Raw genomic sequence first — 25223 nt, forward strand, 5'->3', positions numbered from 1 at the left:
ATGGACCGGTACGTGTTGGTTGTATCCTTTTACCAAACGGACGAGGACCTAGCGGAGGACTACACGTGTAAGTTTGACCAACGTCCGAGCTGCTAAACCGAGTTTAGTTAGCCAGTGGCTCGAAAAGTGTGTTGATACACACACAACGTTAAGTTAGTCACTCGGCGTTAACACTTTGGTAACTGGCAGTAATGTTAATTATATCATATGTTAGTAACGCAGAAAACTATGTTTTAATTCTTCTCATATCTATATAGATAATTGCTTACAGGAGGTGCTACTTGTACATCTGAAATAAACCAAATGTACAAGTCATGGCTACTGAATTGTCTCTGTTCACAGGTCTGGAGCCAGTAAAGCAGATACATGACACACTTGTGGACATTTCCACTCAGGAGTCAAAGAGAGGGATCTCTGTGCTTCCAGGTACAGTGACTCTTTCAGCCGGTGTGACCTCCTCACACTGAAGCTGTTGTTATTCCACAAACTGTCTTTTCTGTGTATGTGTCCCCAGCTTGTTCTCTCAGTGGCAGCCCATCGGTCCAGAGGTGGTACTTTGCTGTGCAGGCTTACCAAGGAGTCACGCAGGTGAGGCATGTGGAAGGTTCAGGACAGTTTTGCCTTCAGGTCTAGGTTTATTTTGCGAGGAATTTGCCTTTTCTTAATTTGTGAGGCAGGAAAATGCCTCTCTGTCCATATTTAAGAAGTATCCATAGATGTTCAAATAATAGAATAAATACATTTTAATACACGAGACAATTGAGTCAGCATTACGTATGCTTGTTTTGGTAGTTTTGATTTTGTGGTCCTAATCATATGAGTTGAGTTTAACGCATGGAAGCCAACCATATGAACCCTCTCACTTTTAGACTTTCATGACTCTGAATCTTATACTCTTACGTTATATTATATATTTGTAAAGTATCCCTGCAACACAACCTTTTTGGTTAAAACACAATCCTAGAGCACAAGTTCCTCCTAGAAAAGTAAACACATTGCCAAAACCATCCTATACTCTGTTTTGTCAAAATGACAAAACACAGAACTTTGTGGCAAGTTTGCAACTTACATTTGATGATTTCCAGTTATTGGTATAGCTGTTCAGTTTGCCAATACAATGTTTAATCCACTTGTATGTTGACCAGCTGAATTCATGGGAAAGATGCCGATAGAAGTATTCCTTTATTTTCTCCTAGTTATTACACTCCAAAACGTCATATCCCCTTTTTAGTTTGAGTGGTACCTTTATTGACACACTGATTGAGGTAAAGAGGCTGTAATTCTGCATTCATTAGTGAATCCCTGTCACCTTGTTTGGTAGTTTTGCAGCTCGGACTGGGAAGAGCTGGGGACAGGCCGTCAGAAGACGGACAGTGAAGAGGAGAAGCCTACCGCTGTGGAGTCATGCCTCACTTCTCTGAGTAATCAGGAGGCACCGGACCAAAAGGCTGATCAGCCGTCACTGACAGAGTGAGTGTCCGATGATGTTTATTTTTCCTTATGTAGATATGTATTCTTGTTTTTGTTCTGCTCGCTGCTGCTCTGTGTAAATCATCTGTGTCTGCATAATAAGTTATCATTTGAAATAGTGAACTCTATCATTGATGAGACTGAATTTGCCCCTCCTAATGAGTAAATGGAAAGAAACAATTTGATATTTGATCTTAATTTATATCTTACTTGTTTTTATCCAGTATAAGAAAATAATATTCATATGTCTTTAAAACAAAGTCAAAGTGTTGCATATTGTCCAGTTGGCTTGCAAGTGTTTCTGATCTGATCTGAATTTCTTTATTGATCAGGCTGTTAGAGGAGGCTGCAGAAGGACTGCATCTACTGTCAGACAAGCTCCCACCTCCAGGTACTGTTGACCCCACAGCACTTTCTTTTCATACAGAACTTTCCTGAGCAGTCGTTAGTCATGTTATTGTTTTGTGAAGATTTGGTGCACAGTCGGTAGGGCTGTCAATGTTTATTTAATGTTATTTCAATATTTGGGGTTGAATCCCAAAATGATTCCACACACTACTTCTCAGATGATATTGGGTGTTGTTCATTGTCTGTTCAGCACAGCTCGCCAGTTTCCTCCATTTGCTGAGGAGAACGACAAACATCTAGTTGACTTATCGGGCAACAGAGCAAGCTGTTCGTCGACGGCACAAAACAATGTCTCAAGTGAGAGTTTTGTCGTTGCCAAAAGCTTCCAATAACAAGTCAATAAAACCTATCAGCTGTGTGTAACAAGGATCCAGTCCAATTTCAAGCAATTAGGTTTTGAATATCTGCATGCTGCAGCCTTGTAGAAGAGGTGGCCTACTGTACTTCATAAATATGCACTCAGCACTGGGAAGACGGGATACTTCTGCTCTGACTGTTTCTCTGCAAGTCTGCCTCCTAAAGTAATGCTCACCTTCACTGTCAGAAGGAGCATTTCTTAGTCACCCTCAATCTTTAGTTGGCCCGAGGAGCTGGATTCACCACAGGCGCCCAACTTCTTTTTCCCACTGATGTTGGTATTGAATTGCAATTCGGCCTACTTGTTAAAAAGATAGTGTCAGTGGAACAACCTGTCTCCTATTGACACCTCGTGAAATCCTATTGAGACAAAAAAGAAAGAAGGCAGAACACGTTTAATGAATTCCTGTTTGGTTTGTCCCATTTCCCCCTTCAGGTAAAGCTTTGTTGGATGTGCTGGTGTTGGGCTCTGCAGAGCAGTCCCCTCCTATTAAAGACCTGCTGCCTCTGCTGGGAGCCCTCAAGCACATGTCATACTGGCATGCTGCTAAGATCACTGTCGTCACACAGCACACCGCTGGGTAAGGACACGACAAATATGCATGCATTACATTTCTTGAGTTGCACAAAGCAAATGATGACTACACTTTTGAACTTTACCTAATATGCAAACACGGTAACACAAGATCCTTCCTAAAGTCCTTGTATTAACAGAATACCTTTACATTCACTGGGTCCTCACTCACTCACTCACTCACTCACTCACTCACTCACTCACTCACAACTAATGGTTTATTGTTGTATGCCAAACATGAAAATTGCAAAGATTCCCCAAATGCAGGAAATGCAGCAACGTTGTATGATTTAGCAGATGTATTTATTTTTGAAGTGCTCCCAGTTTACCACTAGGGGGAGTTAGAACAGTAAATATGAGCAAAGTCAATTTTTCAGTAATACATTTTTATTGAAGCACCAATTTCAGATGATGCTAAAATGGCTTCATTAAATTCATAGCAATAAACTGCTGTTTTACTTGCTTAAATAGGAGATTTAATATGAATCAGAATTTGTTCCCAAAGTTCCCCGGTGCTGTTCATTGAGTAATCCTCTTTTCTTTTTTTTTGCCCAGGTGGCAGAAAGCAGCGTCTTACCTGAGTGCCAGTCTGGTGGAGCCAGCTGACCTACACAACTGTATGGATCATAGAGAAGTATGGAGGGGCGGCCTGGTTATCAGAGAGAAGAAGGTAAGGACCTCAGAATTGAGTGGAAGAAACATGCAGGATGCAGTTCTTTTTGCATCAATCAACTTCTTTTGTCTCATCAACTCTGACTGTTTGTGTGTTTGCTGGACAAGCAGCGTAGATAGGGGGCATGAAGAAAAAGCGCCGCCCTTTTGAACTAACCTGCTTGCCCGGGGCTTTTTTTTATGAGCAGTGCTCTCTCTACGCTGGAGCACACAGCTTGCCGGGCTTAGCGAGAGACGGCAGAGGAAACGGCATTTTCGTGAGAGCCCCCTTAACAAGGGCTACTTGTGGAGACCTGATTCATGCCTCAGTGTCTGTTCTCTCATCTTTCTCATATGGAATGACTCATGCAGTGCACACAAAGGCATGGGGGTACATTTCCATATATTTTCTTTTGAATTACGTGAATTTTTGACTCAGTGGGAGGTAAGTCTTTTTCTGCTGCTGACTGAATCTAGAGGTATTAATGGAGGTCACTGAGGGATCATGGGAAATAGCCCTGCCTTGCAGGCATTGCCCCGGCAGAGCCGACCCGGCCCGACATTGACGAGACCTTTCTCACACAGGAGCCGGCTGTAATTGATTATTTAGGACTTAGGCGAGGACATGTTTCTGCTTGTATTTGAAGGACGGCGATGGTGCTATTGACATGCAGGAACATCGTTGTGCTTTACTTTCTTAGAAATTTAAAGTTTAAAAGTACAATTTTAGATGGAAGAATAATGGCTTTAGCAACAGTCCTCGACTTCATTCTCTCAAGATTTAGTTTCTTTAGCATTTCCATATGGCCAAAATCATGCAAACACCAGTGTCCCCAGACTTTTCTGTTTGTTTGGTATGATTTTTATCTCCAGGCAAATATATTTTAGACCAAGGGTTCTCTACCTTTTTGGATGTGGATCGGAGAGTCGCCCTTATTTAAAAATCCAGATTCTATCATTGAATCTGATTCTATCATTAAAGTCCATTGTCGGTGTAAGTTCACTGCAGTCTTCAAGTTTCCGCACCGCATTTGCAGAGATTTAAAGCTGATGAACGCGAAAACAAACACTGCATATACATCATTCTGCACAGCGATGCTGAAACACCACAGTGTGTTAACAATAAGAAAAACATCTCTCATCTCTGGTGAGGGACTTGATCAAGTGTACGCAGTCATACGCTGTCAAAAATGGATAAAGTAAGGTAAAAATAAGTTAATTCATTAAATACTACTTTAAAGTTAAACTTTCAGAGAGAGGGAGTGAGTGGGCAGAAGGAGAGCAGTGAGACCTCAATGAGCAATGTGGACATTTTCACAACTAATCTTTCAAAGTGTGAAAGATCCATATCAGAGACAGATGGAGGGTGTGTCTCTTTTTTCTTTTTTGGATGACGAGGTGGAGAAACGAATTGGAAAATTAAAAGAACGTGGTCTGGAGGAGCAGTTAGGCTTTCACTGCTGATAGCTAAACTATGAGAGGGTGACAGATTGAATAAACGCAGCATCATTGTTGATTATCTAGTAGAGGCAGAGGGAGGGGGGTAAATTGATAGGTTCTTCAGATAAAAACTTTGCTGCCCGGTTGTTGAGAATCTCAGTTTTAGACATTAGTGTGACTCCTGCAGAGTTATTTTACCTGGCTGACATTTCCCGTCGCCACTTTCTAATCATTTTAATTGTTGATCAGAGATAAAACAATATTCAACAGAGGTATCTTGAAACTGCTCAGAAGTTGTTTATGTTATCTTATGTTAACTAATGTGTTTGGCAAAGAAGGTCAAATAAGGCTATGTCGTCTCAGAGTGTTATTTCAGTTATTTCATGACTAAATGTTTTCAAAGAATTTTCAGGCCAGAGAGAGATTGGAAGTTGAAGAAACATTCCCATCAAATTATAAGAATAATGTTTCTAGGAAATGTGTTTGTTTGATGCAGACCTTTTGATATTTAATTTCAAGAGATCCATGAAACTGATGTCATTCTGAGGCAAAGGCCACACACATTTCTGACGTTCTCATGCTCTGTTCATATTTATTTCCATTAATTCTATGGCAGCCATTTTACATGTAACAGACAAAAAGGTTTCTGGGCTAAACTGTTTTAACGATTTTAATTAGTTTGGTTCATTAATCTCGTGCTGTTTGGGTTCTTCCCTGAAATACGTGTAGAGCAGCATTAGCTGATATTTCTTGGAGGAGTGGAACAACCTCGAAACAAAACATTTGAGGTGAAGTTGCAGGCCAGTTGAATGTTTCTGACAGAAGTCTTCTCCAGTCATCTCTGCTCTGTCTGCCGAGCGTCGAGTACGCCGAGGCGAGCATGCGGCGTCTCCTTCACAGAAGTGACCTTTTTCTAAGTTGCTGCTTTCAGAAGTGAGTCAGTCAGTAAAAGCTTCTCAGTGGGCGAGCAGCGGAACAAAGGAGAACTCCCAAAGGAGTAAAAAGCCTGTCTGAGAACAACCGCCGCTAATACATAGCATAACAACTGATACGCGTGTGTGTACACGTGTACCACTAACTACAGCCACGTGACAAAGCACACCATGTCTATTTTAGAGTTGAACAAACACTGGTTACTGCGTGATGGACTGTAACATCGTTAATCAAAGGATAAAATAACGTGCCCTTATGTGACCTTTTCCCTGCTCTGTGTGTTTTCCTCAGTATGTGTCGGAGCTGCGATTTGATGGCTTTTCTCTGCGCTCCCCATTGCGTCACACACCAGGGACCAGTCTCCTGCCAGCTCCCTGCACCACGACAGACCACAAACTGCAACCCGAGGTGAGTCCTGAGCTCTTCACTACCTCTCAAATCTGTATTCACCATCCTCAACCTTTCTTGTTGTGTCATCCACCGTTTACCCCTGAGGTCAAAAAAACCTTTAGACCACCAAAAGCTTACCTTGTGGGAATAGCTGACACTGCACTGAGGACGTGGCCATCTTTGAATGCGCAAGGCTATAGCTTGATAATTAGACTGAATAGCCATTTTGTTTCAGTGCTTTGTAATTTGTTTGCCCCAGCCAATCAGGAGTGAGTGACGTATCCTTCCCATTAACATCATTGGTCGCTATGTTCCTTGTTTAGTTTGTATCGTGCATGCACACTTACAGAGGCGGTGGCATTCACATCCTGCCCCTAGTTTCACATTTTCATGTGTTTTTTTTTGTTTACAAGAAAACTCCACAGGGTAACTTTTCAAATGTTTCACCTCATTATTTATTGTTTCTTCCTCTTTGACAAAACACATTCTCTGATGTGCCAGCAGTTGCATCACAGTATTAAGCAGAGTCTCCTGCCAGAGTGCTGTAGGCCCTGCACTTGGTCCAAATGTTGTCAGTGAGGAAATCTTGTTTAGAGAAATGTAATGTGTTCGAGGTTGTAAAGCTTGAAAGAAGACTATCGTGCAGTTATGCCCGCATGTCCATTTTTGCTTCAAACTTTAGGGAAGGTTTTGATTGACAGCATGTTGAGTAGATAATGACTGAATTTACATTTCGGGGAGAACTGTTCCTTTAACCCTAGTTCAAGCCTCATCTTACCTCCAAGCTAAAGAGTTGAATGAGCTACACAATCGCCTAATGATTTCTGGTGGCTAGACGGAAATGAGTTCAAAAGGGTCACTTCCTGGTTGCCCTTTAATCAGATCGAGGAACCTGTGACTGAAGGACCACCAGTCAGATGAATCAAATGTATTTCATCTGCCAAATGAGGGCCGACCTCTGATGACCATATAGCCACAAAACGGTATTAAATATAGATTTAGCATCTCATCACAGAGAGCCAATGCCCAAGGGGTTAACTGAGGGGAATCTGTCTGCTGCAGTCACATATCGTTGCCTAGGTTTTGTCCATCAATCTTTCACCAGGATTGATATACTTCATGTGGCAACCTTCAATTGCATCATTCACTTTTCAATTACCAGCGTTTTCTTTTTTTGTCATATTTTGGAGTCCACATTTTTAATGGAGCGGTTCAGAGGTATTTGTCTCGAGGGGATATGTGTTGCTGGCTGGTACTGAGAAACTATCCACCCAATGCGTGGCCTCCGTTAGTGTTCATGTAGCCACACTTTTGATAGTAAGTGATTCATATGGCCTCAAAACGTATTCATAAACTCTTATTCACTTAAAAACAATGGCATTGCAGGTGTTCATAATACATGTTTCTTTAAGTGGTGCATTGATCCGACTTTTTGTTTCAGGATATTGATACATGGGCGTTGCAGAGAACTGATCTGATACCAGTGTAATGTAACAAACCATTACATCATTTACTGAATTGTTATTTGTTATTAAAATAATAAATTGTGCTCTAGTAGCTTGGTAAAAAACCTTCAAGGTTAAGCCTTTTTAAATGCAGCAATACATAATAATTATAATTATTATTATTATAATAAGTCAAAAATTAAACACAAATTTAAATTCCACTAAAAAATGTATATGCTACATAAACAAATAATTCAATTGAATAGATTAAATTACTGTTTGAGTCAGTATTGAAACCTATTTTTTGTTTGAGTTCTCTTAGTTTTAATTTAACCCAGTGATTACAGAACTCTAAAACCCATTTAATTAATTCAGTATGCTTTCAATTGCGTCATACTACTTTGTCTACATTGCACCATGAACATAGACCTTCTTGCTCATATCGCCGCTGTGCAGAGGATTGTGGGTCAGAATGATGTAAGACAGTAGGACATTCTTGTATTTTTGGCATACTGCATTTAACATTATGTATTGGGACATAATTCATCTTTTTCTGGCATACGAAATAGTACAGTAGTATGAGTATTGGAACACACACTCGTTTACTATCACAGTTGGTAATTAACTGTAAACATTACCTACTCAACGTCATCATGTTAGCATTGTCATTATGATTATGATGTTAGCATGCTGATGGTAGCATTTAGCCCCACTGCGCCGATACAGCCTTCAAAATAGCTGCAGAATACTTTTCTGTTGATTGAAAACTCAATTAGTCAACTAATTGCGTGAGCTCTAAACATGATAAACATTGCAACATACAGTGAGTTGTTAGTTAGATAACTATGGGTGGTTTCTTTTAAATTGAGGAAGTGCATTTAAATAGTTTTGCTAACTTTTTAAAGTTGCTGAATAGACGTCTTGGTTATAACTACATTTTATTTTGCCACTGAAGTATGAATTACTAAAGTACTAAAACCACAAACTGTTCTAGCTTGTAATATTTTGAGATTGTGTTCTTTTCCATGGAGAAGATGTTGTGTGCAGTGTAAAAGCTGTGTCTTTGTTGAGGAAGTGTGAGACAAGGTCTTTTATAACAGTTGGTATCGTATAGTTCTGTAATGAGTTTTCTTGCGTAGATTAACATCCATAACAATAAAACCACACAACAGCTCTGTCTCAGAAGTTATGACCTGATATGGGGTCTAATAGCACACACGCACAGACGGCTTTTATTAGCATTAATAGCAATAGCATCAAGGGCAATCGGCTTAAAGGATGTCTGTTGTACACACTAAAGGAATACTGATACTAATGATTAGCTTATCAGACAAGAGTAGTGATACAGAGGGGCTTTGGTAAGTTTCATAATTTTGGATATGTGTGTTGTGTTTATCTCAACCATTGTCTGCTTTGTGAGTTTATATCTGGTATGTGTGTGTGTGCGCATTATTCTGTTAACACAGCAGAGTGCCACAGTTGAGGTGTGTGTGTGTGTGTGTGTGTGTGCGCGTGATACTCATTTACACGTCTGTGGAGAGTGAGCCGGTGTGTTTGTGTGTGTGATCTCATCAGATCTGTGTACAGAGAAGCAGATGGTGGTGATTGTCTTGGCACACAATAAAAACAAACCTCTGAGGACAACAAAACTATCACATCTCCGCTCTGCTGGGATAACTGACTGTAAAATCTAAACTATGCTCTGACAAAAACTATTAGACCTCCTCACTGTCGGGACTAACTGTTGTGTTAATTACTAACACACACACAGACACACACACAGCCTCAGTAGGAAGGGAGGCCACACTGTGCTGTGTGAGCACCAAACCCAAAGTGTGTGTTTACTGTGTGATTTATGAAATCTAAACTGCAGCTCAGTATGAAGTGTGAGCTTGCCTATATCACATACTTATATATTGTTGTCTATTATATGGATAAAATGTTGGATATATTATATATATATATATATATATATATATATAATATATATATATATATATTATATAAATAATCATAATGATAGTAAATTCAATAAAGACGATGTTTATTGTCAGAATATTGAGATGAGAATCTGTCGGAGTAGATGAAATACTTGTCAAATCAAGGCACTTCATCACATTGATTTCCTGCTCATTGATTTTCGGCACTGCGCCGTGCCCAGAAGGAGCCGGTGCAACCACAGATATTGGAGGAATAGGCACTTCCTTGTCACAGGACTCAAGTCGTTATTCAACAATCTAACAAGGTTAATATTCTATCAATGATAAGATAATCAGAAGGCTGGAAATTGAGTGTAGTGGAAAAAGTGATTTTGAAACCGTACAGGGAAGGAAATGTTGCTCTAAAAGTATTATACACTCATTCTACACAATTTCAAAACAATATCACAGTCAACTTTTTTTATTCTTCTTACTTAATTCTCCAGCGAGCTGTTTATCAAAAAAAAAATCTGTGTTCTACACCGACTCCGTTGACCTTTAGCATATTCAAAATGGTGACATTTACTCTCTCTCTCTCTCTCGTGTCCTTTTTATAAGTGCCTCAACCCTGTTTGTCGAGGAAGGGAAAGGGCATTCACATTGCACTTTTTCAGATTTAAATAGACTACTGAGCACAAAATCTGCTTTCAAACTTCCGCACTTCCTCCTCTCCTAAACCCTTTTATCCTACCGTGAAAGTTGGTCACTACTGGAAAATGTCCTCAGCTGTTTTGTTTGTTGCAACATACCAACAAGTACTTGTTGTGCTTGTTGATGGCTAACGTATTGAGGCTTCACAATAGACAGTTTGGTTTACGCTTACACGCAACTTTACTAATGTTAGATGGGCATTTACTGTAAAAGATGTCTATTGTATAGATGAAAATAGCGCCAGTGAAGGCTTCTGTGCCTTCGCAGCACCCTGTTGCGCAATATAACGACACGCTGCTCCTGAAGAGCACTTACTGTTGAACACTGCTCGGCTACTCACAAAGGAAGCACATGAGACAAGATTACAGCAATCTATGTACTTCAGGATGGGGAATAATATGCAATGCACCTGCAAAGAAGAAACTCACAGCTATCCGAATGGAGAAACCTCATGTTGAAAAGCACAAAACATTTTAACTGCAGGCATGTGCAATTTAAAAAAAATGACAAATGGGACAGTTTCAAGTAATGAGGATAGTTTAATATTGGAAGCCACTGCATTAGTCATTCTCTTCCGTTGGTTGAAATGAGGAAGACGCTTCACCAGCTTGCTTGCAAGACTGAATTCGACCCAGGTTCATTAAAATCTCAGTCTGCTCTTAATCTATGAGTCTATCAGAAATAGGTCACCCCTTCATTCTTTGATCCAGATCAATAAATTATGAGATTGAGATTTCAGGCTTTCCTTGGTACTATTGTAGTTTTCTATATGCAAGTGCCCTGTTTTGCCATGTGACAAATGATTTATATATTATTGATTTCCTCGTAAGCTAATGAGCTCATTAGATAAGTAGGATAACTCCAGATTGTGGAATTTTTTTTTATTTGAGCTACATTGTGTTAACTAACTGAAAGTCTAATGAGAGAAAACAGAAGATTATTCTGTGTTTAGTATGGGTATAATTATTTATATATGTGTGTATATATATATGTATGTATGTATGTATGTGTATGTATGTATGTATGTGTATGTATATATATATATATATATATATATATATGTATATGTATATGTATATATGTATATGTATATATATATGTATATGTATATATATATATATGTATATGTGTATATATATGTATATGTATATATGTATATATATATATTGGTATTATCAACCAAACAATTGGACAAAAGATGGATGGATTCATATATATGACCGTGTTTCGGTCATTGTATAGTGGGTGTAGCAGTGGAGGCTCGGTCTCTGTGTAAATCTTTTTTCCTTTCTGCACACACACAACGTCTGGATGCAGCAAAATATATAATTTTGCTGACATTTCCACTGGAAATCCAAATCCAGATTTGGAACCAAGGAAGATCAGATCAGGTTGGTTGTATAACATTAAGGTTGAGCACCTTCCTCAAGGACTCCTCCGTTCTATCTTCGTCTTTCAACTGCTGGACGCTCTCCAACTCCTTCAGCTGTTGCCTCACAAACTACTGAGGTTGTTTTGTTTTAGATGCTGTTCTATGTGATAAGATAACTGTGTTTTTTTCTTCTTCCGTTCTTTCTCTCTCTCCTCCCCTCTCTGTCTTTGCAGGTCTTCCATTACTACGCACCGGTTTTAGATTTGGTTCAGCTGGTTAATCTGTCAGACCTGCCCAGCTTTCTGATGTCCACAACCCAGTTTGAACTGTATCCTCTTTCCTGAAGTGTGTGTGTTCAAAAACACAGTATCTTCATGTCTACATCAATCCACATACACGTCACAAAATGCATCTTCTACTGTTTTTCCTGCAGCCCTCTAAGGATTATCCCGTCTCAAAAGGCGGTTGTTAACACCTTCTCCCTTTTTATATTGTGTTGTTCCTTCACCACCAACAAACAGAAGCGCGTCCGGGAATTCGATGAAAGCTAAACTTCTGTTGGACCAGTTGAGGTCACTGCGTGGAAAGGTTTGTACAAGTATTGGAAAAAGTATAGTAGTCGTATAATTAAATTATCTCTAATGAAGTAAATAACTTGATTAAGTTCTGCTTATTTCCCCAGTCCAATGTGCGTACATGTAGAGAGGACATGCAGGAGAACATCCCTATACGATGCATCTTGTATTTGATTTGTGGGACTGAGGGATGTGTGTGTTTATCAACTGTTTCTTTGTCTAGGTCGCAGCGTTGTTCAGCTTGTCCTGTATAATCACCCCCATTGCTCAGCACGCAGCCAGCCAGCTCAGCTCGCAGCGCTGGAGAGAGTCTGTAGCCAGGAGACCAAAGTCTTTACCCGGTAAGCCTCTTTTTTGTTTTTTCATGTCCTTTTCATTGCCTTGTTAAATTGATGACTGTTTGGCAACAACAGAGAGGAGCCGTATCACCTTATGTGGGGAAATAAATTGGTGACTAGGAATATACTGATATAGATAATAAAACACTCCGCTGGGTGAAGCAGATTTGGAAGTAGGACTGAATCAATTTGCAAAGCACCACTGGAAAACAAAACGAAACAAAATCCACACGACAAGATTAACTGATATAGTCGTACCCTTGAGAAATGTGGATCGCTGGAGGTAAACAAGGAATATAAGAATTGGACAGCAGGGATAAGATATACAAAACGCTTGATCGACGACTTTTAGAGTGAGAGATCTTCGAGGTCCTGTGTGTGTGAGTTATTGGCATCTAGCGGTGACGTTGCAGAAGGCAACCAACAGAAGGCGCTCGCCTCACGCAGCGTGTTGAGAATCTACGGTGGGTAAAAAACACAAAAGGCACTCTGGAGCCAGTGTTTTTGGTTGTCCGCTCTGGGCTCCTGTAGAAACATGGCGGACTCTGAAAGGGACCCGCTCCCTATGTAAAAAAAATTCCTGCCCCTCTGGTCAGATCCTCTGTAAATGAATGAATCAACATCAATAGCCCTTGCACCGCTTTTGTTGTTTGTTACCCACTGTACATGTTTATGTTTATATACACTACATCTTCATGTACACGACACATACTTTGCATTTTTGCACTTTCTCTATTATTTACATTTAATTTCCTAAATTAATACTCTCTGCTGTTTCGTTCTACAGGTTGAGTTTTTGCTGTATATATCTTTCATCCTTGTTGTTTTTTTTTTTTGTGTCTGTAAGCTGCTACTTCGACAAACAAATTTCCCCTTGGGGATGAATAAAGTATATATCCATCCATCCAAATAAGGGGGTCGCAGTCTAAAGGAACAAAACACAACGATTCTTAGCTTCAGTTGATTTATATGAAGGAAAACACAGTTATGAATATTATTCATTTTCTGCCAATCAATACCCCTAAATCCTACACACTGGACATTTTTTTAGAATTGTATGCATGAAATATATTGTAATATATCATATAAATGTGAAATTATTACCAGCTACCCATAGGACAAATTAGGATTTTAAAATCATATGGAGGATACGGCAGGCGTTTTAGGAATAAATAATCGTAATAATAAGAAGTGAATCACCTCTTTAGCCGTGGATTTACTGTGGTTGTAATCTCTCTCTTTTTCTGTCGGTACCCTGCAGTGCCTGACGTAGAGGTGAAAGGTGAGAGCGCTCACTACCTCCTCCTGGTCCAGGGCGCGGATGACGTTGGCCTCGGAGGCTGCCGGGTCAGGATGCTGCACTCAGACAGTCAAATCAATGGAGCGGCTGCCATGGCAACCGTTTCAGGGTTGCTGAGAGAGAAGTCTCTGTCATCACCAGGTATATTAAGTTGTCGTGTGTGTGTGTGGGGGGGGGAGGGGGAGGTGCCGCGCGCCGCGCCGCTGTGAATGTTTTCATGTCACTTTAATTGCTAAAACCTTGAATCGCAGCATCTTGGATCCGTCTGGATGTACAGACAATTATCACAGGATTACTTTGATAGTGAAGACAACTTGATGAGTCTTAGGCAAGTTTTGTGGTTGTAAGGAGTGTTTTTTCCCTACAATGTCAACGTGATTTACGGACGTTTAGTTACAGTGGACATAATCAGAGGTAACGTTGTCCTGAATCTAAACATGTGCATCATGTCTCTTATGAAGAAGGACTACAAATTGCTGATGGTTTTAAACGTCCTTCGGAGAGAGGCATGCCTCAGTTTGAAAAACATTTGGAGATTTTGGAACATACAGCAGTAATTAGTTGTCTGCCATTTTGCAAAGAAAAGTCTTTCAAGTGTCCTGTTTCTCTTAAAGCTGCTCCTCAGCTTGGTTGGAGTAGAAGCTCATTGACAGAGTGAGGGGCGGCCATTGTTCATCTGGCTAGCCTGTATTACCTTCACTGTTTCTCCTCCCCTCCTCTCCCACAGCCTTGGGACGTTGTGAATGTTCTGTTAAGGATTTCCTTGTCCCTAAAATGAGAACAATCGATCAAAGAGAAAAGAAGTGAGAAAGGGTGTTGAAGAGAGGGCTGGATTGCCAGAGAGAGAGAGAAAGGAGGAATGGCGTGAATGCATAGGTGAGAGGGATGAACTGGATGGTTGAACAAAAGCCGCGGCTGCTTCTGGCGGAATACGTGACACGACGCGTGAATCTCAAACTGTTGTATGTTTTTTTTCTTCTTCTCTAAACTTCTCTTCTCTCCGGATGAAAGTCCTTTTATTGTTCTTGGGCTTTATATGATATTCAAGAGACCTTCTATGATGTTTCCTCCCGAGAGTTTCCACTGTTGTTAACATTTCATGCAACCTTCAGGAGACATGTTTGAAGTACTTTTAAATGCAGAGCAAGACTATAAAAGGTGCCCTAACTGCTTCAATGACAGCAGAGTTTTAAATAAAAATTAAAGTCTCAAAATGCATACCTGAGGATTGTTGCACCAGAACAAAAAGCATGCTAGCATAATGTTTCGAGTCTCTTTTGCCAACAAAGCAGATTTAATTAGTTTGATAGTATTGGAGCAGCAATATGTGTATGTTATTGTTGACTCATCCAGTAGTCCTAACCTTTTTACCCTGTGATTCCTTAAAAGGGGGCTGCAATGAATACAAAATTAATTGAAATTCTTCCTAAGAGCGATATTTTTTTGTCTCATTTTGCCTTGATTTGAACACTATTTGTTTGCCACATATTTCAAGTGAACTTACGTTTTTGCTGCAAAATCAGTGGAGCACCCCTTGAACTGCATTGTTCTGTTCCCACTCATAAATATCAAAACTTTTTTGAAATTCCTCGCTAAACAAATACACAGTTGAGGTTTGCAAATGTTTCCTCCACTGGCTCATCGACCGGGCGGCGCCGCAGGCGGCATCTTCTCCCCTCTTCCCTGTCTTCAAGGAGCCGGCCTGCTGAAGAGAGAGAAGAAGGTGACCCAGGTCCAAACGCTGGTACTCAAAGAATATCTCAGTAAGTTCTACTTTTTAAAGAGCTCCTAAAAATGGAAAACAAATCCCACAATATACTGTGGTTCTGGGAATATAAAGTAGGTGGTGTAGAAGTCGAACATTATGTAGACGGAACATTCTGCACACTGTTGAAGCCAAACAGATTTAATCACCATTAAATTATTTTAGTGCTACCAAAGCAATGTTTTAGATGCTTGCATGCTAATATATGATAGCAACCAAGACCTCAGAAGCCCCTTGAGTTCGCTAAGATATGTCAATCAAACCTTTTTGCCCCCAAGCAGGACGAGCAAGCAACCTCTCACTCAACAGTAGAGGAGGAAATGGATGTGGTTTAATGGCATGAATTTTCTCACATAACACAAACATGTTTTGACTTGTTTAGTAATTGGTGTCAGGAAAATTGTTTGTTTATTTAAAAACTTTTTTATTTTATTTTTTCCACTTTAAGTTGAATTCATGACAGACACACATACATGCACCTGGTTTATCCTGCACACTGTTCAGCAATACCTTTTACATTATGATGGGGATTAATTAATTAAACATGTCTTTATGGTTTGGGGATGTATGAATCCATGTCATGGATGGAAGAACACATCAAACCGTTTACTTCATGGCTCATATCTTAAGAATGTCATTCACTTGTCATAAGAATTTAGATGATTAATCTGATTTCATAAAGTTATAAGAGCTGAAACAATGTATTGATTAACCGTTCAGTCAATGTACAAATGAAAAATGTTTAGATAATTAATTAGTCATTTCAGTTATTTTTCAAACAAATGTCAAACCCTTGCTGGTTCTTCTAAAATGTGAAGATTTGCTGCTTTTCTCCTATTTTATATCATAATAAATTGAACATATTTGGGTTTTTTAATTTAGCTCGCATCAGAAACAAGAGATTAGAAAGTTGCAACGGCAGTCTTCGGCAGAGTGTGTGCTTTTTCTGGTGTGTATCAACTGTGGGGGCAAATCAGAGCTTCCTGAACCGTTTTCAGTTTGAGCGCTCAGCAGCCCTCAGCACAGGCTGGTGCACAGAAACACTCTGTTGAAATATCATTATTTTACAGACACACATTATGTCCCCTTGGCAGGAGAAGATAGTGAAACACCAGTAGAGTGGAGCCAGATTAAATGAAGTGGAGTTTAAATTCTTCAACTTCAGGAAAAGCAATAGGGCTGTTCTTTTGAAAAGGCCGTGAGCCGAATGAAGAGCCCCGCGAGACCAGGGGCCGTAATGAAATTCATTGCGATATATTCTGACTCGGCATTAAATTGAGAGAAAAAAGGCGTGTTATTATGGTGGCAAAAGTTACAAGTATTGTACTGAAGTTTACTGGAAGTTTTTCTGATTATGTGAAACGTTTGTTTGCACCATCATGGCCGTGTCTTTGGTCTCATAGGCTGTCATCAGTCTGTGTCTCTCTGCATGGGATGTAATGAGTATTCAAGCTGATGCATGTGCGTGCAAAGCACCTAATCTATTGTTTTTCTCACTTTCAATTTCACTGGTTGTCTAACTCTCGACCGTCTATAATGTAACGTGAAACTTTATTTTAATTGCCCTTTCACACCCATGGCACACTGCAGATTTTGTGGACAAATGTTACAAAATAGTTGCCCGGGTCCAGACCTTTTGAATCGGCCCACAATTCTGTCTGATATCGGGACGACGGATAATTACTGATGAATTACAGATGACAACTTAAGTAAAATTGACAAAACGATGCAATTTGAAAGTAACATAGATAGACATACATACCCTATTATAATAGGGCAATTATAATTCTCACTGGGGATACATCATAACTTATCTCCCCTAACTAATGCAAGAGATTCTCCCCGTGTCGTCATATATATCTTTGGAGTTTGGTGTAGTCAAGGGGAGAAAAATAGTGTGGTGTTGAGTAATAGTGAGATTCAAAAGCCCAAAAGTTGAAAACTAAATTTGAAATGTCGCCCAGATTAAAACCAGTGTTTGTCTGTGTGTCTAGGACGCAAAGAAGAAGCGTCAGCTGCCCCCTCAATACCCGTCAATGACTTGAAGGTCATTCTGAGTCTGGCCAGGGAGCAGTACCTGAAGGTGATTGACTCCACTCTGCCCTCTGCTTCCACCTGTCTGGCAGACGAGGAGCAGAGCACAGCCGCCAAGAACTCAGGTATGGATGAAGAAAGAGCTCCTGCCACTCACAGACCACCTTCTCCTGCACCATCCTGTGAAATGCTCTGGTTATACCACTTAAATAGCACTTTCAGTTATTATTGAATGTGTCCAAAGCGCACAGTTTTACAATAAAACTGCATTCATCTAATGCAGGCAGAATGTGAAGAACTGAAACGTTTTCCCTATTCTGTCTCGGTCGTGTTCTCATATTATTCCAGGATGGTTATCCTCATTGTGAGCTTGCTGTCAGAGCATTTAAACTAATTATCTTCTTTTGTTGTGTTACCTTTATGGAATGGTATGTTTAACAAGCAGAACTACATACAAACAATGTTCTTGTGATTCTTGCCTCAATCTGTTTTAATAGATCGAGGCTTTCCTCATATTATGCACTTTTATTGGAACTCGTCTAATTCTCTCAAACAGTCCACATAAAGGCCTTGTTTCTGAGTGCATCTTCCCGATTTCATATTTTACACCATTAGCTCTCCATGTGGTAAAGCCAGTATGCTTCAAATAAGAGTGACAATAGACGTGTAGAAACATGCATTCTGAGTTGCATATCAGGTATTTTCTTCGATAGTCCTTGCCCAACCTCTGCTCTGGAGAATATTATTTACTGCAATGAATGGCTTCTGCAGTCCATTAGGAGTGTCTTTTGCATTTGCATTTCTGCAGCGCCTAAAGGTGTGAATGACTTGTGTGGGCTTTCAAACCAGTGGAGAGCTTCAGTCTCTTCATACATCGCACTTACAACCTAAGGACATTACTGTGCATGAAAAACCTTCCTCTTGTCAGTAAGTCTGCTCAAGCAATGCCAAGCAGTATTAAAGCATCTGAAACCAAACATTTACTTGGGATTTTTAGGCTTGTCGATACCAGACAACTAATACCTGCAAAACTAAGGATCTTTCCGTTTACACGTGAAGGCTTCTTTTGAAAGTAAGCTGATTTGGTGGCACATTAAACTCCATATTTGCTTCACAATGGGAACCAACCAGTGACTGCAGTTTAATAAAAATCTACCTGTTGAGGTATTGAGGAAGAGGGAGAATATTTTTAACCTACTCACATTTTCAATCAGACAAATACAAATGTTTCATGCGAGATCCATATTCAGCAATGTTGGTTCATGCTTGATGGGAATTTGACCAAATGAATCATTGGGAGCGAGCAGCTGAGCCTTAATGTTTCTTCGTTGTAGGTTTTCCGACCGTTTCCCAGCTGCTATCTGACTGGCCTGAGAGGAGTGTCCTCCACAACATAGAGAACTTGCAAAGGAGGAGACAGAAGAGAAGGTACTTTTAAAAACAAATATCTGTTGTCTTATTACTGGAGCACGTATGGCATATGACAGAGATACACTCATCAACATCAATAAATGACGACCATCACCGGCCGATGCATCTTCGGACCGCGCAGCCCAGACGCCACAGAAAGCTGAGTCGACCGCCCCAAGAGGACAAGGACGAGATGGAAGCTAAGCTAACCCAGCAAGGGCATCCTGGATTAAGCTGCACTTGACAAGCGGAGGAAGATTCAGTGTTTACACTAATGATGCTTGGTGCTCAAACAAAGTCAACGTGGGTGACATTGTTCCCCTAATTCCAAATGCCGGCCTTGTTATCTGCCCAGAGAATTGTTTTTGTTGCTGCTGTTTACATTTATCCTGATGCAAATTACATTTTTTGTCGCATTTTTCTTTTGTAGCAACAGTGCTACAACTGCATTTCTTGTGCAACCCTGTGTTGTATAATGATGGCAATGCATTATTATTGAATCCTTAAATTATATGTAAATAGACACATGACAGTTCTGTGCTGCTAATTTACTGTTCATGATCTACAGTGTATTTTGTGTGCTTCAGATTTGGTCTGTTAGGTCCGGGCTCCAGTGACAGCCTGCTGGGTCCTAAAGACAGTCAAAAGAGCTCCTCTGCATTACTGGACGCCAGAGAACTTCTAAAACATTTCACATCTGACGGCCTGCCTACTGGGGAGCTGCACCTACTGGCTATCAATAGAGGGTAGGTTCTGTCATCTTTTCTGGTTTCATGACCTGCCTAGCGCTTATACACACATACCTTCACACTGAAAGACATAAAGAGACAATCATGGAGACCGAGGCAGCCACAGGATTACAAGCATTGTAATCACACAAAGATGGTCATGAAACGAGACAAATGACAGATCTACTAATGAACTGTACCGCATACTCCAGTCAGGTAGACCGTATCTGTGTTGTTTTAGCTTGCTTATAGATGGCAGTTAATGAGGCCATAATGAGAATTTGATTATGATCATTAGCCTGCTACATTGGACTTACAACCATTGTCAAAGCATTATTGAGTTGGGGAAAAAATACCTTATTCTGGAGCAGAGCAGTCATCAGTTAGTCCTAATAATTGGCTAAAGTGTGTTTTAATCACTAACATTTGTATTTGTGATTTATTGAAAAGAAAAAAATATATTTTCTTTGATAAACCTTTTATTTTGTTGTCCCCCATCCTTACTCTTTCTCTTTCTCTCCAGTAATAATGTGTTCCAGTTGTCACCAGACCTTTCTCCCCGGAGAATTAGCCAGATGTCCTTCAACAAAGCCTCAGTGTCCCATTACCATGGCATAGAGTGAGTTTCTACAAACTATGCAGCGATTGTTCAGCTACAGTAACAGATATTTTATAGCACTGGCAGCAATGACAAATGTATTAAGATCCACAGCCGCTCAGACAGTAACAAGCCACATCAGTCTCCATTCCTTCTTAGTTCCAATATTCAGATAAATGTATTTGTTCCTCATCTAGGTTCTGCCTGGACAATCAGCGGTCTTTGGACCGGGACCAGGCTTTTGTGAAACTCCAGTCCCGTCTGATTCGATACGAGACCCAAACTACCTGCTCCAAGGATCCCTGTGCGCTCCCGTTCACCCTAAGCCCCGCCCCCTCCCCTGCCGTGATGTCAGAACCAGGAAGTGTGCCTGACGGAGAGACGCTGCAGAACGCTGATGTAGCGCGACTCAAGCGCAGGTCGTGGGACACGGACGTTATCGGAGGTTATCCTCGCAAGAGGTATGACGATGATGATGATGATGATGTATGTTGGTCCTGGTTAGCACCAAGAAAGTGAATGGATGGATGAATGAATGGATACATTGAGGGTATGCTTACCATCGCGTGTGTCTGAATGTTTTTGTCTGAATGATCCAGGCTGGTGAAGTCAGAGAGCAACGACTCGCTCTGTTCTCAGAGCAGTGGCAGCAGTGGGACACACCCTGCCATTAGGTCTCTCCGACAACAGCCCAGCAGATCCCAGTCCACGGCCTCAGGTGTGTGCATGGAATTAAATATCTCATAAACGACACTCTCAATCTGTTGTAGTTAAGTATATAGGTGCTTCCAAACTGGCAAATATGCATGTGAAAATATGCACACCTTAGCTTATAATGTTAAATAATGAATTGTTTATTGACATCCTCGGCATAACGATGTCAAATTATACATAGAGCAGCAATTCCCAACATTTAACACATTTATCATCATCTCTTTTCACGTCATATATACACATATCATCAATACATCATGTAATGTACTTTTTTTTTATGGAACTCTTTATTGAATAATTTCAGAGGCCTAAAATACCTTTTGAAATGTGATTGTACCATCAAAAGCTACCAATAAAGCTTTTATTATTAGCATGTATTAGTTGGTGATTTGCTTGGATATCATGTCACCGTGGAACAACACACTTCTCAGAAAGAGATCTTAATTGTATAGAACAGACTTTATTAACCAACCAATTAAAATGTGACATAACTTATTTATATTGATATTATTATGATTAAGTCTTGTTCTACTCAGACACTAGCCAAGGATTTGTATTGCCTTGTTGTTCATTTTCCTGACATTACTAGGTTTGGTGACTTTCCCCCCCGCTGACAAGCCTAAACCTCCGCAGCTGAAGACGCATGATGAAAAAGCAGAGGACAACTCTTCCAAAGAGTCCCGCTCCCAGAAACACAACAGGGTGAGAGTTTGTGTTTGTGTGCTATTTAAAAGAGATCATTATTATTAACTAACACGCAGTGATTATTTTCGTCAACATATTCATGCTGTAGAAATAATCTTGATTATAACTGTTGAATTGGAGACCTCATCATCGTGTCAACCTCACTTGTTTGTGCATTTATAGCATGCTGCCATTCACAGGCACTTTGGCAGCGGACCACGAGGGCATAATACTGCACTCACAGTAAACCTGGTCCAATTATAGTAAAATTACCTTATCCCAGGTTTTCCAGACATCAAAAATTGAAAAGTTAACAATTTATTACAAATATATTGGATTTCACAACAAATACACTACAAATAGCATAAACAACGTGGGGAGGAATGTAAAGTCCATGTTCTTGAGGCTGCTAGTGCTCGCTCTCTTTCTCGCTTAACTTTACGTTTCGCCGTCCTTCAAATATCAGCACTCCAGTACGTCGACAAGCAGATGTTAGCATGGCCTCAGTGCCTGCAGGATGTTTGACCTGATGTTTCAGTACGGGATAAAGCTGCTGCTATACTGCCGCGCATTTTTAGTGATGTTGTTACTTTGGTGAGTAAAAGGTCATAACTAGAGCCACAATACTAAAACCTAGGTGATAATAAACCATAGTTTTCCTGTAATAGTCACCCGTTTACAAATAACTGAATGTGTAATTCCTCCACTCACATAAGCACAAACACAATAAAAATATTTACAGTTTTTCTACTACAGATGAGAGTTGTGCAAAAGCTCCAGTAAAGATGAACATTTTGTGTTTTGCATACGATCACTGGGAATGTGTGTCTGCCTTTATAAGTATGCAGGAAAATCACTTTACAACTATACTATTATCATGTCACCTGCTGCCTGCCTCCTCACACACACACAGACAAACACAGACACTTTTCTCTCCCATCTTATATATGTATAAACATATACGTGGTCACATGACATACTACACACACACACACACCGTTACTTCTGTCACGTGCAGCTCACAATCTGCATTGCGACCTTGACCTGTTCTGATTTCCGATTACTATTCAAACAGGCTTATCATCCAAACCCAAGTATAGGAAAGAACAGTCGGCCCTATTCAGAAATAATGATGGCAGTTTATTCAGGACGGAGATTAAACGCTGCCTTTTCTCCTCATGAGACTGAATGGCACAGATGATGCCTCACAATAATTTATCGTGTTTCCTCTGAACAGTCGCTGTGACAAGATTAAAGGCAGACCTATTTATTTCAGGAATGTGTTGGTTTTTTTTCCTCTGGCGAAGCTACCAGTAAAATATTAGTATGTTTGTACCTGCAAGCTCACACTGAATGTAAAGGCGCGCGCAAGTCTGAGCAAGGACGGCCCCCCAAAGTCGAGACATTGTGACATCTCCTCCTTTTCATAAAGGGAGCTGTGCTAAAATTAGCTCCTCTGAACCGGATTAGCGTCAGGTGGTTAGGGAATAAACACAACTAGTAGATGTTTTCACAGTAATGCAAATAAAGAACTGAGCGTGTTTGCCGTTTGTGTTCTCAGATGCTGCAGGAGGTAGTGGCTAAAACGCTCAAACACCACGGGATCGCTGCCGAGCACGAGTGCTTTGAGGCCTGCGGCAAACGACTGTTTGATATCTCGAAATTCTATCTCAAGGTTAGTCTGTTTACTGCCCACACGCAGCCAGCGCTGTCCTCTCTTTGTTTTGTTTGCTTCTATGGATCCAGGACAATTTTGACCATATGTTGCGTTTTATTATCGAGCCTCGAAACAAATTAGAGCGATAATAGGAACAGTTTGAAGACACCATTTGCCAAAACCCCACATTTCCCTCTATTTTCTTTTTTTGGCTCCTTGTAAATTGTGATTATGTTTTTGTTTGATAGAAAATAAACACAGAGGAAAAATTGTTGCCGGAGGAAAGCTACTTGATACTTCATATGCTGTGTTGGCTGTGTCGAAGCTATACATTTGATTCATCCGAGATATTTGTTTTTGTATAGATGGTATTTAATATAGTTTAATATATATTTATTTTTTGGGGGTGTAAATGTACTATACTTTTACTTTTCTCTCTACTCTGTTCTACCAATATCCTCTCTCCTAAAATATCTGATTTGAATTCTATAAAGCCCACCTGAGTCACAGTGAGCTCCTATTCTGTTGTTTGATCCCAGGACCTGAAGACGTCTCGGGGTCTGCATGAGGAGATGAAGAAGGCAGCCAGCAGCAACGTGAAACAGGTAACACACGCACACGCACACACGCACACACACACACACACACACACACACACACACACACACACACACACACACACACACACACACACACACACACACACACACACACACACACACACAAGCGGCTCTTGCTGGGCTTTGTTGTCTCTCTGAACCTGAAACGCCTCACGGTTGTGTTTTCTTGTTGCAGGTCACTGACTGGGTGTTGGAGAAGTCCTCAAAGAATTAAAGACAGTCTGAAAGAATACATGAGAAAACTTTATTTTTATTTTCATAGAAAAAAGAGGGTTACACCTATTTTTATTTTAAATGTTTTATTGTAAGTGTTTACTTTTTAAGCCTTCCTGATTTAGTTTTGAATTGTTACATGTTTTAATGAACTTCACCTTTTATTTCATTTTATAATGTATTCCACTAAGATGATCATATAGTGACATCTTTTTTTTTTTTAAAGATGTGTTATTATTTGTATTTTTCCTGATATACTCCCACTGCTCCAGAGCCTAAAAACAGAAAAACAGAACCATATTGAGACCGAAGCGTCATCGTGCCCTCTGCACTCCGAGAGGCAACAAGGGGCTTAAACGTTGGCTTCAAGTTGCAGTTGTCTTTTCTTTGTAGCTATTTTCAAACATGATTTTGAATCCTTTCCCACTTCTTCATGTTGTTTCTAAATACTCTAATATTGTCATGACTTTATGAATGTACATATTTTATCCTTTTACTGTTTGTAACACAATAAAGTGTTTTTGTCTTAATTTGTGCATGGCGTAACTTTACATTATTATTACAGTCTGACTGGTAGCTGTTATTCAGAAACCCTGAGCAGTGCAGAACTTCACGCAGCGCTGATGGTTTGACTTTGTGCAGACTGATGAGCGACACTAAGATTTCCGAATCTCCATAATGAGACGCAGCCGCCACAGCCAGTCGTTCCACTAGCGGCACCATGCTGTCTTTCCTCCAAGAGGAGCTGGCTACAGGTTTCTGGCAGCCGCAGAGAAATCTCCTCCATGCCAAAATAACATATAATTATCTGCTTGAAGTTGAACTAACTACAAAAAGCTTCAACTTCACAGCAGTGGATGGTTTTATTCCGAGTTGGCATTGTATTACCTGCGTGAATAAGATGAGGATTGCTGGAC

The 25223-nt window shown here is 40.2% G+C and overlaps 1 protein-coding gene across 1 annotated transcript; it reads left to right on the plus strand.

The window, feature by feature from the left end:
- mtbp (MDM2 binding protein) lies at window positions 1-24357 on the plus strand (the record flags this gene model as incomplete). The annotated part of the gene is made up of 23 exons (XM_079227512.1): window positions 1-67; window positions 343-426; window positions 515-588; window positions 1322-1470; window positions 1803-1861; window positions 2672-2816; window positions 3365-3479; window positions 6125-6241; window positions 11904-11998; window positions 12192-12258; window positions 12469-12586; window positions 13845-14045; window positions 15545-15646; window positions 17643-17807; window positions 19017-19110; window positions 19680-19838; window positions 20344-20439; window positions 20616-20879; window positions 21018-21136; window positions 21722-21834; window positions 23378-23491; window positions 24013-24078; window positions 24269-24357. 23 exons carry the CDS (start codon window positions 1-3, stop codon window positions 24305-24307), a joined length of 2622 nt encoding a protein of 873 aa, XP_079083638.1. The 3' UTR covers window positions 24308-24357.
- Between the last annotated feature and the right edge of the window lie 866 nt (window positions 24358-25223).

Source organism: Taurulus bubalis (assembly GCF_910589615.1).
Source record: "Taurulus bubalis genome assembly, chromosome: 12".
Lineage (NCBI taxonomy): Eukaryota > Metazoa > Chordata > Actinopteri > Perciformes > Cottidae > Taurulus > Taurulus bubalis.